At 56.0% G+C, this 16,325-nt stretch overlaps 1 protein-coding gene across 6 annotated transcripts in view; it reads left to right on the top strand.

Moving 5' to 3' along the window:
- HDAC4 (histone deacetylase 4) overlaps window positions 1-16,325 on the top strand; it is a 268,595-nt gene that overhangs the window by 207,695 nt on the left and 44,575 nt on the right. For all 6 annotated transcript variants that reach the window (XM_072640709.1, XM_072640708.1, XM_072640711.1 and 3 more), the window contains 6 exons: window positions 1,349-1,465; window positions 1,558-1,762; window positions 4,212-4,435; window positions 8,445-8,684; window positions 9,277-9,463; window positions 11,331-11,464. In XM_072640709.1, the coding sequence (XP_072496810.1) occupies window positions 1,349-1,465; window positions 1,558-1,762; window positions 4,212-4,435; window positions 8,445-8,684; window positions 9,277-9,463; window positions 11,331-11,464 (1,107 nt within the window). The remainder of the gene's footprint in view (window positions 1-1,348; window positions 1,466-1,557; window positions 1,763-4,211; window positions 4,436-8,444; window positions 8,685-9,276; window positions 9,464-11,330; window positions 11,465-16,325) is intronic.

Below are 16,325 nucleotides of genomic sequence, written 5' to 3'. Positions count from 1 at the left end.
GGTCACCTTGTCCACCGTATGTCCCACTGGCTTCTCCAGTGAAGGCCACCCTTGGCACTGCTGAAGGGGCTTCCGTGACTGCCCTGGGGATGCGAGCCTGGATCCTAAGGGGAGTCTTGGCCTGGTGTTCAGAACTTGTTTGTGAAAACAGCCATATCTCTGCGTAGCTATGTCCTTGGCTCTCTTTGTGAGACTGCAGTAGTTCATCATCTCACACATTTACGGAGTTCTGAGGGGAGCCCCCCGACTCGCCAAGATCTCTGGCCTGAGAGAGTGGGCCACAGCCCCTGCATCTGCACCTAAGGATGAAGGCACTCGACTGTCGCAGGGGAAGCAGAGATGGTTCCTCTGCTCCAGTGTGGCTTCCTCCAAGAGGCTTGGCAGTCACCTGATCGTCCTAGGTCTCAGTTTCCTCCTCCGTCAAGTGAGAGGCTTGGACTGGGAGGCCTCTTGGGCCCCTCCTGCTCTAATGCTATGATCCTGTGGTCTCCACATCAGGAAGACCCCCTACCCCCACCTCTTCAGGAAACAAACCCACCTCCATGAGGAAAAGTAGCCAAGCCCCCTCCTGAGGCCAGCGGGGGATACAAAGGTTTTTCATCACTTTTGTCTCCACACACACACACACACACACACACACACATGCATACACACACACACACACATGCACACACTCATAACATATACACTCACACCCACGCACACCCACACCCACACATATGCACACACTCTCAGACTCTCTCTCTCTGTGTCTCTCTCTGTCTCTCTCTCTCACACACACACACACACACACACACACACACACACACAAATATACTCACTTAGATGTGTGACTTACCTTCTGTGTCCCACATTCAGTCACATGTCAGACCCTGAGGTCAGCACACAAGAAGACTCGGTTGTAATCACACTTTGGTCACCTACTATCTGAGTGTCCCCAGGCAATTCCCTTCATCATTCTCAGCCTCAGTTTTCTCATCTGTAAAATGGGAGTATCCATAGAACCTACTTCATCAAGTTGTCAGGTGTAGATCTTCCTAAGATGCTGTTGCGGGGAGTCCTTGTCAGTATTTGGTGGGGAGCGGGTCCTCACCTGGAGCTATTTCTGATTCCAAGGCAGAGACTCACCCCAGATGCTCTGGGCCTGAACCAGGCACTCTAGGAAATCAGCTGCTTTGTTCCTTGGCAGGGTGTTGGTCATTTGGGAACTGACCCCTGTGCCAAGGGTCTCGGTGTCCTTTCCCAAAAGCTGCTCTCTTCTCCCAGTGGCCTGAACGCACTTGGAGTGTTCTGGGCCGGCTTCAGGTCCAGCCGCACATCTGACACCTATCTTCTGTGCCTTTTGCAGACCAACCTGGCTCATCGACTGGTGACCCGCGAAGGCTCCGTGACGCAGCTGCCCCTCTACACGTCACCCTCCCTGCCCAACATCACGCTAGGCCTGCCTGCTACTGGCCCTTCGAGCGTAAGGATGGATGGGTCTGGGAACAGGGGTGGCCATGGCCTCCCTCAAGGGCTCTTGGTGTAAATAACCCCTCCCTCTTCCCTACCTCCCAGGGGGCATCCGCGCAGCAGGAAACCGAGCGACTTGCAATCCCAGCCCTTCAGCAACGCATCTCCCTCTTTCCCGGTACCCACCTCACTTCCTACTTGAGCACTACGGCCGCCGCGCTGGACAGGGATGGGAGCAGCACACACAACCCTCTTTTGCAGCACATGGTGCTCCTGGAGCAGCCCTCGGCCCAGACGCCCTTAGTCACAGGTGAGCGTGACACCTGTCATCTGCCATAGCCAGGGTGGAGCCTGCCTTGGTGCTGCAGGTTAGTAGAGCCAGGGTCAGGTAGAGCTAGCCTTAGCACTCCAGGTCTCTAAAGCCAGAGCCAGGTGGAGCTGAGACCCCAAGGTGGATCCAAGACCCCCAAAGTGGAGGACCTAGTTGAGCCCACAGTGATCTTGGAGCTGCCCCGAGGGCTCACAGGGAGTGTCTGCCTCCTTTCAGTGCCCCTCACGTTGAAGTGTGAGACTCAGAAAGGCTTCCTGGGAGCCATTTTTAAATCTGCAGGAAGTTTAAGGAAGCCCTCGGTAGGGTAGAGTGGCTGGTGTGTGGGCAACTGCCAAACCTAGTAGATGCCAGACTTGCCTTAGGGCCCAGGGCTTCCTAGATGAAGGCAGCAGCCCTACTGTGTGCTTCCTGGACCAGAGCCCCTCTAGAGGAAGATGTTTAGTTCAGGAAGGGCACTGAAGGCCTTCAGTCCATACCATACGAGGGTCTTGGGAATCGGGGGACAGGGTGGCATCACATGGAAAATGAATTTACTTCTTTCTGGCCCCCAGAGTGCAGAATTAGCTGTGGGTGGACATTGCAGAGACCAGTTGAGGATGAATGTGTCAGGAAAATAACAAGTGATTAGAGCTGGGGGGTGGGGCGGAGGAGCTCCCTCTTTGGCACTCTCAATGCTGTAGGTGCCCATGTGACCCATGTGCTTTGGGCTGCCTCCCTTCTGGCTCTGAGAGCACCTGCGCACAGTCAGCCTCCCTCCCAGCTCCAAGAGCACCTACCTGTGCACAGTCAGCTAAGACTCTTGTGGCAGGGGCGGGGGGGAAGGGGGTGGCACAGGTCATACTTGGACATCCAAGGACAGAGATGTGGAAGCAGGAACTAGAAGGTTAGGAGGGGGAGGATTAGGGAGATGGCGTTGTCTTCTGGCGCTGCTCATGCTTTCCCTTGTATTCTGCGGTCAGGTTCTTATTCTGAATTGATGAACTTTAATACAAGGACAAGGAGAAAACAATTTCTCTGGGTAAAGCTCTTGGGAATGCAGGCTTAGCTGCCTGTGTGCTGGTTTTGCTCTGCCAGGCTGGTGGAAAAGCTCTCCTTGTTTTCTCCCGTCCGCTCAGGAGAGTGGCAGACTAAAAGCACCCATCATCCTCCCACCTCATCTGTCTTGAGGCTTTCAGAGTTTTCTTTGGCAAGACTCCTCCTGCCTGATTTTGACTGTTAACAACACAATCCCAGTGCCCTGCCTTGGTGTCAGTGTGACTATCGGCACAGGCCAACCTGAATTTCATGTTTATTTGGGAGCTGGACAATTCTGTTAAATCAGGGCTTGAGCCGTCCATCACTATTCATATCTCTCCCCATTTTTATTTTGCTGCCTGCTGATTCAAACCTCGTTTCCAGGCTGATTTCACTGCCTGCCACAGCTGAGCTAGGAAGACCCTTGCTGACATCTTGGGGGAGCTGAGTAAACAGTGCCAATGTCTTTGAAGTCTCAAGAACAAGGACTCTCATACCGAGCAGAGGCCTGGGAGTGGGCAACCAGCCTTGACCTTGGCCCCTGTCCCCAAGCCCTCCTGGAAAAACCGATCCTTGGCCAGGGCAAAAGGGCCCCCATAATCAGATTTGGCACTTTGCCGGACCTGATGATATGGGAGGAAACCTTCCCGTTGTCCCCTCACCCACTGCTATAGTCCTGGTGGCAGCACAGAATGAATGAGACGGGGATTTTCAGGTGTCAAAGCTCCCTCCTCCAACATCACTTACTGTCACAGTTGCTAACTTCCCCAGGTTCCCATAAGGAGAACCTTCTGCCTCTAGCCGGCCAGCCCCATGTGTCCACATCATGGTACCTCTGTAGACCATCCAGGATTAGTATTGGCTGTCACAACGCCAGGCCCCATTTTACACCCTGTCCCGGGGGATGTTTCCCTGCCTTACCCCCTTCCTTGCAACTTTTTACTTTGAACCTTCTCGCACCCTCCTCCTGAACCCACCCTGGGCACAGTGGGCAGAGACGCAAGCAAAGTCATCCCTGCCCCCATGCAGCTTCCATTCTCCTGGCCACCAAGTACAGAGACTCATAGAAATGCTAGATGGTCATGGCCTGGAGAGTCAGAGTGCGTGGGGACAAACCCACTGCACCACTTGGCATGCTTCCATTGGTGTTGGTGTTTCTGTTATCTGAATATTTCTAAAGTGAGGGTGGAGCTGTCTGGGGGCCCACACCTGCTCAGAAAGGGCACTGACCTGGAGCCAGCCGCCCTGCGACGTGCATATGAGGGAGCAGGGTGCTGGGCCAGTCATGTGGTAAAGCCGTGGCCCGGGGCATCTTGAATAGGGAGGGCTGCAGCACCAGAGGACAAGGGCAGGCTGTGCCACTCCCCTTCCCCTACTCTTCTTTCCTCCGTGTTACCGTCAGACTGTCTTTCAGGCCTGGGAGCATTGCCCCTCCACGCACAGCCCCTGGTGGGCGCAGACCGGCTGTCCCCATCCATCCACAAGCTACGGCAGCACCGACCCTTGGGGCGCACGCAGTCGGCCCCCCTGCCCCAGAACACGCAGGCCCTGCAGCAGCTTGTCATCCAGCAGCAGCACCAGCAGTTCCTGGAGAAACACAAGCAGCAGTTTCAGCAGCAGCAAATGCACCTTAACAAGGTAGGAACAGTGCGCAGCAGGTGCTCCCCATTGTGGCCTCCCAGGGGAGACGGGCGCTCCTTGTCTCAGCCTCCCACAGGAGCCAGGTGATACTGGTATTCTTTGTTATAGCTGGCACTCCCCATCACAGCTTCCCAGGGGAGCTGAGTGCTCTGGCTCTCCTTGTCAGGCCTCCCAGGAGAGCCAGGTACTGCCTGTGACCCCTCTGTCGCAGTCTTCCAAGGGAGCAGGGCCAGGGCTCTTGGTGGTCTGTTGGGGGAAGGGGTGAGCGGACGAGGCTGGTCCTGGAGAAGGTAATGAAGCCCTAGCAGATCAATTATGATACCAGTGATAATAGTGACAAAGACCATGGCAGCCGCTCACATTTACATAGGGCCACAAGCTTTGAGGACACTTTACAAATGTCATCTTATTTAAATTTCACAGCGCCTGTCTTTGGAAGGGGCTGTTATGATCCCCATTTTACAGATGAGAAAACTGAGGCGAGAGGGTGACCCTTAGCTATGGTCACCCACCTGAGGCATTGTTTGAATTGAGAGCTTCCAGGCTCCAGGTCCTGCCCTCTCTCCACTGGGCCACAGAGCCTCTGTCCTTCAGCAAGTGTGCTTAAAGGGCCTACTGTGTGCCAGATCCTTTTCCTGGCCTGGCATGAACTTCATCATGATCCAAAGAAAGCATCTGCTTGGACCTTGTCTCATCTATCTGCATCTTATAAAGCTGCTGTTTACTTCGTGAAAGTGTGTTCTTGACCACGAGGGCGGACCTCTGTCCTTTGCTAAATGTCTGGATTCTGTGTCTTCCCTTTCCATGGGCTCTGAAAGCAGGATGATGAGACAGCTGACTGAAGGCAGCTGAGTTTGCCTTGGTTGAACAAAACGATCAGGAGGCAGTTGATCATTGTAAATTTATTATGCACCAACTGGGTGATAGGCGCTGTACTCTGTGCCCAGGGTATAAAGACAAAAATGTAACTGCCAGTCTCTGCCCTTAAGGAGTTTGTGTTCTGTTTGCTCAGAAACAAATCAGTCAGCCAATAAGCATTTAGTAAGTGCCAGCTGCATGCCAAGCATCGTGCTAAGTCGGCTGCAGAGGCAAAAACGTGTCCTTTATGGAGGTCACCTTGCTGGATCCTCCCCTTGGTCCTGGGGGGCAGGTGCTCTCTTGATTCCCATTTCCCAGGTGATGTGAAGGCAGATAAGTCCAATGACTCACCTGGGGTCACACGACACGTCCATGACTAAAGCTGGATTTCAGCTCAGGTCTTCCTGACGCCAGGCCTAGCCCTCCATCTGCCTCCAGTTATTCCAAAGCTCATTCTAAGCTGGATGTTTAGAACTCATTTGAGACAAGGGATATAGGACTACAGCCCTTAAGACCAGCCTGAGGCCCAGGAAGGTCAGCTGGCTTGATGCCCAAGTAGTTGGGGGCCAGCCTGGTCCTTGGAGCCCTGAGCCAGAGCCCCTCCCACTGTACCCCTCTATCTGCCACTGTGGCCATGTCAATGAGAACACCACCCTCCCACTGCACCTCTTTTTCTGCCAGGGTGAACATCTTGGTGAGAAAACCACTCTCCCACCCCAAGGACTTGGGGGGTGCAGAGATGCAAGACACTGACAGGCTCTGAGCCCCACATTTCCAAGAGCTGCCCTCTAGGGGTGAGGACCCTGTGCTGCTGGATGAAAGCTGACCCAGGCTGCCTGGGGCCTAGCTCAAGCCTGCCTCGCCTCCACATCAGGGGCTATGACTCCTGTTGGGACCACACCTCCCACCAAAGTCTACTGCTGAAATAGATACCCATTTGTTTGATAGGAACGTTTTAGAGAAATCCGGCCAAGAGACAGCTCATTCCATTTCTGTCGTCAGCCCTTTGGTTCCAATAGCAACCTTGGCCTGGTGAGCCGTCCTTCACCCAGCAGCAACTAGTGCAGTGGAAGAGCTCTGCCTATGGGCTCCAGGGATCTGGATTCAAATTCTGGTTCTGCCTCTCATTACTTGGATGACTCTGGGTGAGTCACAGATCCCGGACAGAGAATCTCAAGGAATCTCAAAGGAGATTGAACTCGCTCCCTCCATTGGAAAGATAAGGAAACTGAAGCCTGGAGAGAGGATCATGGGATTGTGAATTTAGAGCCAGAAGGGACCCTGGGGTCCTCTAATCAGCTCTACCCTTTAACAATCAAGGGAATGGAGGCCCAGAGAAGCTGGTAGTGAGCAGCCAAGCCACGGCAGGATGCTAGGCTCAGGGCCTCCCCCACACTTAGGGGGAACCTGCCTCCAGTGCAGACCAAAGCCTGAGCAGTGCCCAGTAAAGTATTTCTTGGGGCTATGACCTGATTGTGAGGGGATGTGTGGAGTGTGGATTTGGCCCTAGCTGGACCCCTGTTTGAAGAAAACCACCCACATTTCCTTCAGTCCTGTACAAACAGCCCCTGCTGCTAACACGCCTGGCGGTCTCTGCTCTGAGACAGAAGCTGAACAGCGAGAGCAGTTCTGTAAATCACTGTGTCCTTGTAAATCACAAGGGCAGGCTTGGGAAGGAGCCTGTGCCCAGGGGATGCTGAAAACTGAGGCCACCTTGGAGGTCTGGGAGGGCCTATCTGCCTAAGTCCCTGGGGTCAGCCCAGCCACCAGCCCTGTGTCCCTCGGCCCTGTCTCCCCTGGCTTTGGACTCCCCTCAGGACCTTGTGTGCATGATGGCTCCCTTCCTGGCTGTCCTTAGGAGGTCTGGGCTGTAGGGGTGGAGGGTGTCCTTGTGCCACCTTTGTGGCCCCCTCCTCACCTTCCTTCCTCCCTTCCCCATACCCCCTAAGGCTCTGAGCCATTCCCTGGGGTCTCCCCAAGGACCAGGCCTTGTTTGCCTTTCTTTGCCTCTCCAGTGCTTGTGCACTCACTGCCTGGCACTCAGTAGGCACCTAGTGCATGCTTTTGCATCTGTTCCTTCCTGTTCTGTGTCTCCCCGATAAGCCAACAGAGGTCTCAGAAACCATCCCTTTCCCCTCCGCCCACCACTTCCAATAGGCTGATTTGTGAGGTAGTGAGCTCCCTGTCATGTCTCCTGTCTACAAGCAGGTTCTTAGCCAAGAACCTGCTCAAATCATGTTGGGCCAGTTGCTGCCTCAGGTCCTGCCACCCCTCGGATCCTAGAACCAGAGCTACTGGCATTTCGTGTCAGGCAGCACATCTGGACAGCGCTCTCAAGCGTGCACTAGCCGGGGTTCCCCTAAGGCCAAGTGCACTAGTGTCCCTGGTGGTCTGACCACATGTCTCCTCACCATGCAGCTCTGCATAGAGGGCTCCTCAGAGGACGACGGGGTATCTCCTTGGCAGGCATGGGGACGCGGCCTGGGTGGTGCCACCTGATGGGACAGGGGCAAGCAGGCAGGTCCATGGCCCTGGAGAATCAGGAGCTTCCAGCTCTCAGCCTCATGGGATCTTCTTCTGTCCCTGGGGCCATGCCCAAATGGAGCTGTCTCTGGCCCCCTACTCTGGTTCCACAGTGGAACCAGAGTACCCATAATGCAAGTTCCAATCTCAACTCGATGGTCTTGGCATGCCTGTCCCACAGCCTCTGCAGAATGAGGGGGCCACTGCCCAGTCCCAGCCCCTCCCCCAGTGACAGCCACACCTATATCCACTGCCCCTCACCCTGGCTTCTGGGACCCAAGCTCTGGAGTCTGGAAACCAAAGAGCAAAGGACATTAGCAGTGAGGCTGAGAGGGCAGTGCTTCCAGCCAGGGGTCGGGGCCTGTGCCTGGGCAGGATGGGAAAGGGACCGCAGGATTTCTGCTGAGGGCTTGCAGTAGAGGTTTGAGTGCGCGCAGATGTGTGGGTGCGTGTGTGATTGTGCATGTGTACTCCCCCCACACGCACTCCCCCAGTCCCCATCAGCTCGGTCACTATTTCCTCATCGTTACCACTGATGGCAGCCCCCACACATGGTTCTGGGTCCCCTGCCTGGTGGCTGGTCCTCACCATCTGTCCCTAACCTGACTCCTCCGCATGCCAACAGATGCTCCCAAAGCCCGCTGAGCCAGCCCGCCAGCATGAGAGCCACCCCGAGGAGACGGAAGAGGAGCTGCGCGAGCACCAGGCACTGCTGGAGGAGCCGTACCCTGAACGTCTGGCCAGCCATAAGGAGCCGGTGCAGGTCAAGCAGGAGCCCGCAGAGAGTGATGGGGAGGAGGCTGAGGCAGCCCACGAGACCGAACCCGGGCAGCGACAGGCTGAGCAGGAGCTGCTCTTCCGCCAGGTGAGGCAGGGTGGATGGTCAGCCACGCAGGAAGCAGCTCTGAGGGCAGCTATGCGCAGTGGGAGGCCTTGCCCTCCAGCCCCTGCCCCTGCCCCTTTACAGAACAGGAGGAGCCAAGTGTGATTCAGGGGTCAGGTGGGAGGCCACTGCTGATCAGAGGCCACAGGACAAGAGTGAGGGAAGATGGCTGGCCAGGAGCCCAAGGCTCTGAGTTTGTGTAAATCCTGAAAACAAAGGGACACATTGAGTGATCTCACAGGTCAGGGGGCACTTGGGCTCACCAGGCTTCACTCTTCTGGGCTCCATGGCCACCAAGTTTCCTGCAGGCCCGGGCTCCATTCCACAACCCCCTAGCCTAGTGACAGCTGCCAGGTTCAATGATGCCCACCCATGTGGAGGCCATGGTCAGTGCCAGGGCCACCTGAGCCAGGGCCCTCTTACCCCTAGCACACAGCAAGTGTCTGTGGATGGTGCTGCTCTCCTGGTCCTGAAGTCAGGAGCTCCCCCTTCTGGGTAGTCTTTGTGCCCGTTTGCATCGAGCGAGGGGATATGTGCTGGCAGCTCTGCTGACCGCCCCTCCTCCTGTCCACAGCAAGCCCTTCTGCTCGAACAGCAGCGCATCCATCAGCTGAGAAACTACCAGGCCTCTATGGAGGCCGCGGGCATCCCCGTCTCCTTCGGTGGCCACCGACCCCTGTCCCGTGCGCAGTCATCACCCGCATCGGCTACATTCCCCATGTCTGTTCAGGAGCCCCCTGCCAAGCCGAGGTTCACAACAGGTAAGGTGTTGGGGGCAGGGGGAGGCATGGGAGTGGCATTGAGGGCAACCTTGCTGCCCCAGGCCAGGGCTCCACCCTCTCCTGCCAGGCCCTGGGACTGACTGCTCAAAAAATGCCAACCAGCCTCTGCCCCCAGGAACTCACATTCTATTGGGAAGCATGAGCTATACCCCTAGAAACAGAGACTGACTGAGGACCCAGGAACGCTGAGGAAGGCAGGCACCCAGAGGAGGGAGGGCATTCAGCCCCGCCAGGGTGGTGGGGACAGGCCTCAAGGGATATGTCCAGGACTGTGGACTGGAGCAAGGCCGGGCTGAGCCACTGACCACTCGATCAGGCGAGCAGCAGGCCTGAGGAGGGAGAATTGAGTGAGAGGAACAGGGTGGGACTTTGGAAGACTAGAGGGCTCACCCTCCTGTGGGTAGTGAGTGGCCTACTGACCCTATATGAGCAGTCTGTCTCCAGCTGGGGTCGTTGATGGCCAAGAGCCAGACCTGAGGCCAGGAAAGCCCTGCCTTGAGGCCCCCCAGCACAAGGGGCTTGCCACTCCCCAGACTGCCTGGTCATTTCTCAGGGAGAAGGCCAAGTGTCTCCCTGTGCCAGTGGAGGGGCTTTCCTTACCTGGAAATTCCCCCAACACACACATCCCAGATCCAGGTATTTTTTAAATCCCTGTGCTTAGCGATTTATTACAAATCCTAATAGAGCTCATCAGAGATGCTAATTAAACTGTGCTCCACACTGTTGGGAGGCACGGAATGGGTGACCTTGAACATGTCCTTTCCTTGCTCTGGGCCTCAGTTTTCCCATCTATAAGAAGATGGATCACAGCCAGTGACTCTGGGATTAGGACCCTGGTGGGGGCCTCCAAGTCCAGAAAATGTGGGTTGCCTTCATCAGAGAGGAGAAGGATTCGGGGACCACAGCCTGCTGGGGTCCGGTCGAGGGTCTGTGGATCGGGTTAGTGGAGAGTCCTCCTAGACAGGAACTTCCTCCTAGAGGCATTGGAGGTTGGTGAACAGCATAGGGCATGGAGTCCAGGGACCTGAGTTCCAATTCTGTCTGCTCTGACTTTCAGTGAGTCTCTCATGTGCCTCAGGGCCTCCTCAGTCTCCACATCTGCAGAATGGGGGCTTGGATCAGAGGACCTTGAAGGCCCCTTCTAGCCCCTTGCTCTGCCACCATGTTCAGGGTGAGGTTCTTTGACCAGAGGCCCAGGATTTAGGGCCAGTGGGCATCGTGGGCAGCTGAGGTCCTGCCCGGCCACGTTGGTGCCCTCATCCTGTGAACATGGGGTCTGTTCCTGGCTTTCTAAGGGCATCAGCTGCCGGTACCCTTCCCTCTCTTACCCACATCTCTCTACCCTCTGGGCCATGCCTCCTCCATCCGCCTCTCAGGGTCCCCAGGATCTTGCAGGTCTCTGCTCACCATCCCCCCTGCACCCACCAGGGGCTTAGACCCCTCTAGGTGTGTGTCTCCATTGGAATATCAGTTCCTTGAGCATGGAGCCTGTCCTCACTGATTGGAAAAGGAGACTGAGGTTCTGAGAAGTCTGTGCTGTGTCCATGGTCCTGGGTGGGATTCATCCCCAGATCCCATGACCCCTTGTCCAGTTTCTCCAGTGTGGCCACCCCTCCTGGGAGGGTGTATTCCCCTGAAACCCTGCAGGAAGGGGACAGCTCATGGGGGTCCCCCACTCCTCCCTTCCCTCCCTCCATCTTGGTGGACCCTCCTGTGGGCAGGTGTCCAACTGTCTCTAAGGATCCCTCACATTAAACACACAGTCGGGACTGAGGGACTCCGGGCACCCACGGGGGACGTTTCTCAGCAGCCTCACTGACTGTGATCCCTGTCTGTGACCTCCCAGGCCTTGTGTATGACACCTTGATGCTGAAGCATCAGTGCACCTGTGGAAACACTAACAGTCACCCAGAGCACGCTGGCCGCATTCAGAGCATCTGGTCCCGGCTGCAAGAAACAGGCCTGCGCAGCAAGTGTGAGGTAACGAAAGCGGATCGGGGGAGGGTGCCTGTGGGGTGTGGGGCGGGCACTCCCAAGAACAAGGTCAGAGACCGACCTGGGACCTAGGCAGGTGCAGCCACGTTGAGCTCACGAGGTGGGGACTGCTCAGATCCCCTTTCCCGCTGGCTGTGATGTGGACATAGAGGCCCCTGGGCCAGCCGTCAGCATCCAATGCTTGCCACTGTGGCCTAAACTGGCCACCACAGCCTCCCCCCATGATTGTCTCTCAGCCACCTGCCCACTTTCCCCCAGTGGGCTGAACTGTCGTGTCCTACAGACGTCTGTCCATCTGTGACTCCTGCCTCAGTGGCTCACCAGCCCCGAGACCCGGGAGAGTTCCCAATCAGTCTATCAGGCATTGATTAACTGGGAGACGGCTCCCAAAGGAGGCCGTCCCTGCCCTCCCTGCACTCTGTGCAGAGAAACACCACTGACACTATTTAGTCCACATAGAACGCAGAGCCATTCCTGTGGGAGAGGCTGCATGTAAGGCGCCGCCCCAAGCTGGCGCTTCAGGAAAACCAGGGAGTCTGCAAAGGGGAGGAGGAAGGGGCTGAGGTGGAGGAACAGCATGCCAGGCATGAGGCACATCCCGAGCAAAGAGTCAGGAGACAGCGTAGCACAGATGAGGACCAGGAAGAGATCATTTTGGCTGGATTGTGGGAGTAGGGAAGGGTGCTTGGATAGAAATGCTAAGAAGTCAGAGCGTCTGGGTTCATACCCTCCCCGTGCTACAAACTGCCTTTGTGACCTTTGGACAATTGCTGCAGTTCCCTGGGCCTCAGTTTCCTATCTCTAAAATGAGATACTTGAACTAGTTGGCCTCCTTCCCTCCTCCTCCCTCGCAGGTCCGTATCTTAGGGCTCCAACCTTCTTGGAGTCAGATGGGCATTGACTGCCTCCCTGGGAGGCTTCAGCATCTTTACTCTTGAATTCCCTTCTCTGTGCCCTCTGCCCTGGCCTACCCTAGACAAGTTTGGGGTCGGAGGAGTCTGGGTTCCAGTTTCTCCATGTTCCCAGGAAGCTGACTGGCCTGGAGTGGGGGGTGTGCAATGAGGAAGGTCACGTGTGTGACCTTGGCCACGTCTGTTCCTGATTTGTGAAATGGCAGGATTGGCCTAATGAGCCCCAGACGGGGGTGACCTTGTGTGAGGGGTGACTGGGGAGCTGGGGTGATGTCATCAAGGCCAGCAGTCTGGGATGCAGTGACTTCACCAGGGTCCCACGAACCCACCTTGTCCTGGGGCCAGCGCCCGGCTCTCCAGCCAGGATACCCTCCCACTTTTTATCTTGGGTTTCTGTTGCCGCCTGCCTTTCCCAGTGTGTCCTTCCAGACAATCACCCTTGGGTTGAGGAAGAAAGAAAAAAGTTTAGTAAAACCAAGCGAGCAGAGTCAGATGGTCTGGGCTGCCCCCCCGGGATGTTCTCCCTCCCACCAGGACAGTGTGGGGTGCTCCCCTCCCCTGCCATCCTGCCTCCATGAAGGGGAGGCTTCTTGTCCATTTCCCCAAGGATGTCAGCTCCATTGCTGATGTTACTGTTTGAAATTCCCTTTAAGGAGTTTTTTTTTGGAGGGGGGTGGTTGGCGCTGGGAGCCAGGCAACTGTCCCAGCCTCCCTCCCCTACGCCCTCAGCCTGGGCTAGCCTGGGGCTGGCAGATGGGCCTCACCTCCCGCACAGGCTGCATGTGACCACTGGAGGGCAGCATTGGCCTGGGCCAAGCAGAGCTTCTCCCTGAGGCCTGTCTCCACTGCCCACCACTGGGGTCTGGTTCACACCTCCCTTTACAGATGAGGGCCCCCAGCCCTTTTCCCTACCCCTTTCCCCAGGACCCCCTGAAGATCTTCAGCCCAGGCTCTAGACAGAATGGGGGACACTGACCACTCTGGTCACTAGTTCCAGGGTTTCCCAGAAGACAGTGGGGAGACTTAAAGTGGGTTCACGTCCTGATGCTGAAGTGGTAGAGCTGGCTGGCTTTTCCTGGGCCCAGTGGGCAGGGTGTGGCCTCAGTGACCCCAAGGACCCCTCCATTTCTGATTGGTCTGAAGAGAAAAGCCATCTAGGGCCTAGATACCTGATGGTGAGGAAAGACTTCCATGAGAAAAGTTGGAAGCCTGGGTAAAAACCCTCTTATGGCCTTGTGGGCTGGCAGGGCCCTCAGGGGCCACTGAATTGAACCCCATTTTACAGGAGAAGAAACTGAGGCAGGGAGTGGTCTTTGGATCCAAGTATAGTAACTTTGGATGGGGATGAACTTTGTCTACAAGCATTACGAAGCACCCGCTGCACGGCGCTTGCCTCTGGTACAAAAAAAGTGAGACGGGGCCGCTGGAGCTTGGACCCAAGTGTGACAGTACTGTAGCATGAGACACTTCAGTGCCACCTGCCATTTTACAGAGAAGGAAACTGAGGCCCCAAGTGTAGTGTGCAAGGGACTTGCCCCATGCCCCATAAGCTGAAGCAAGCATGGGATGATTGAGGGGCTTAGGGAGAAGGTCCTGGGGAGACACCAGAAGAATTTAATAAGCCAATCCCCTGGCCTTGTCTGCCCAGATGGTGCCAGTGACCACTCCTCTCCCTGAGGTCCAGCCCTAGGTCAGGGGTTTGACCTCCTGGGCCTGAGTTTCCTGCCTCACAGCTCTGGGTGTCCCACAGCAAGCACTGGCATGCGTTTCTTCCTGTGCCCCTGGCAACCCCCCTTCCCTTCCCCCCACTGTGGCACCTGGTGTGTGATAGGTGCTGAGTGGATAAATGCGTCTAGGTTGGAGTTGAATTGTGAAGGCCAGCTTGGCTCCCCATGGGGCAGACCCCACTGTGGCCAGGCAGGGGTGGTAATGACCCTGACAGGGCATCCTCACAGCAACCCTGTAGGGCATGTGCAGGATTGTCTCTGTTTTACATATGGGGAAACTGAGCTCAGAGAGGTAGTGACCTGCCCAGGGTCACGCAGTAGGTGTCTAAGGCAGGGTCTGAACTCAACTTCTCAGATGTGTCCCAGGTCCTACAAGAATAGGACCACTGCTCTCTAAGATGACTAGAGATGAGCCACCACCTCTGTTGGTGTAGGGAGTGCTGGGAGTTTGCTCATGAAACCCCAGGGCAGACCCTGGTCTTCTCACCTTCCCCCCAAAAGAAACACCACTCACACTCGGCCCTGCCAGAACTTGTTCGTGCTGGGCCTCCCCTCATGGCCACTAGGACTCCACATGGACAGGAGGCATTAGCTCCTCAGCCTCCTCCAGGCTTGCCCCTGCTGGACTCTGTCTTTCACTTGAGGGACACAGCCAGATCTAACACAGCAGTTACTGGGGAGTGAGGCAAAGTCAAGGAGACAGGTGTGTCCACCCTACAAGGCAGTGCCTGCTGATGGCACAGTCAGCGCTCCAGGCAAGGCAAGGTGTCCTGCAGCAGCTCTGCAACCTACGGATGACCCAGCTCCAGCACCTGGTCCATGACCGAGTGAATCTGGCCTTTTGGTGACGTTCCCAAAATCCTCTGTGGCTGATCAGGTCCATCAGTACGTTAACCCTCAGCATCCACTTTTTGGAAGTCGGCTCCCAGAGGCTCACAGTGGTTAGTGTGAAGCAGATGGCAGTGGCTGCTTGGATAACTCCTGATCATTTCCACTTGAAATCTCTCTCCTCAGCCACTGTGAGAGGACAGGAGTGGTGCCTGGCCCTGTGCCCAGGCCTTGGCCAAGGAGGGAGGAAAGTGACGGAAGGCAGAGAAGGTGCCCAGTTGGGCATCAGGAACCCTGCATTCACATCCCATCGCCGACACTTCCTCCCACCTTTGAGACCATGAGCACTTCACTTGTTGGCGCCTCAGTTTCCTCCGCTGTATGAGAACAGGTCTGGATGAATGACTTTCCAGCTAGAAGAGGCTACTCAGCTTTGGCCACTCAGAACAAATGCCAGCTTTTCTGCCACTGAGCGGAATATGGATCCAGCCAAACCACCTCCCGGAGACAGATGCTAAGTCCTCTCCTCCGGGAGCCCCGGACCCCTGTCTATCTCCGGTCAGCTCCTGGCGGCTTGTGGTGGCCTTCCCTGGGGGTCACCCCCCACACTGCTTGTCCTTCTCCTCCCAGGGATGGCCTCAGGCTCCCAGCTCTTGGCTTCCACCTGCTGGAGCACCCCAGGAAATAAGGAGAAGTGGTCAACCTTCAGAGGTAGATATTTATAAAGCAGATTTTAGTGGAAATTCCCCTTTTCCTTTTTAAACGTCCTATCATCAGAGGTGTGCTTCCTGGTGGGAGCAGGGAGTGTGGCTGCGTACTAGGCCTTGCGGACCCTGCCCTGGACGCAGTCTTCATTTTAGAGAGCACATGGTGGATGTCAGGAGGCCCTAAGTGATCTACCTTGGGAACGAGAGCCTGGGATCAGACCCAGGCCTGATGCCACCCTGCAGAAACAGGACCCATGACTCCAGTGTTGGTTGGAGGCAGCAACAATCACTATACTCAAATCCTGTCTGCCTTCCTTGCTTGCAGACGGTTCTCTGTTCCCACCACCACTGCCGCCACCCTTCAGGGCCCCATTTCAGTTTAGGAGAATTTGTGCCATATGTGGGGTTCTGGGCTCATAGATCTAGAACTTGGGGTGAGGGGAATCTCAGAGGCCAATGAAACCAATCTCCTCATTTTGTAGATGAGGAAACTGAGACCTAGAGAGAAATCACATCATAAATGCGGAGGGATCTCAGAAGCCATCGAGGCTGTCTCCCTGGTTTTATGCCCCCACTCACAATGGACATATCAGCAGTGGGCAGCTGGGTGACCCAGTGGTCAGAGCACTGGGCCTGGACTCAGAGTTCAAATCCAGCCTCAGTCATACACTTC

Source organism: Notamacropus eugenii, chromosome 2, assembly GCF_028372415.1.
Source record: "Notamacropus eugenii isolate mMacEug1 chromosome 2, mMacEug1.pri_v2, whole genome shotgun sequence".
NCBI classification, from domain to species: Eukaryota; Metazoa; Chordata; class Mammalia; order Diprotodontia; family Macropodidae; genus Notamacropus; species Notamacropus eugenii.
The sequence above is the reverse complement of the archived record's forward strand: the minus strand, read 5'-3'. Positions and strand labels throughout refer to the sequence as shown.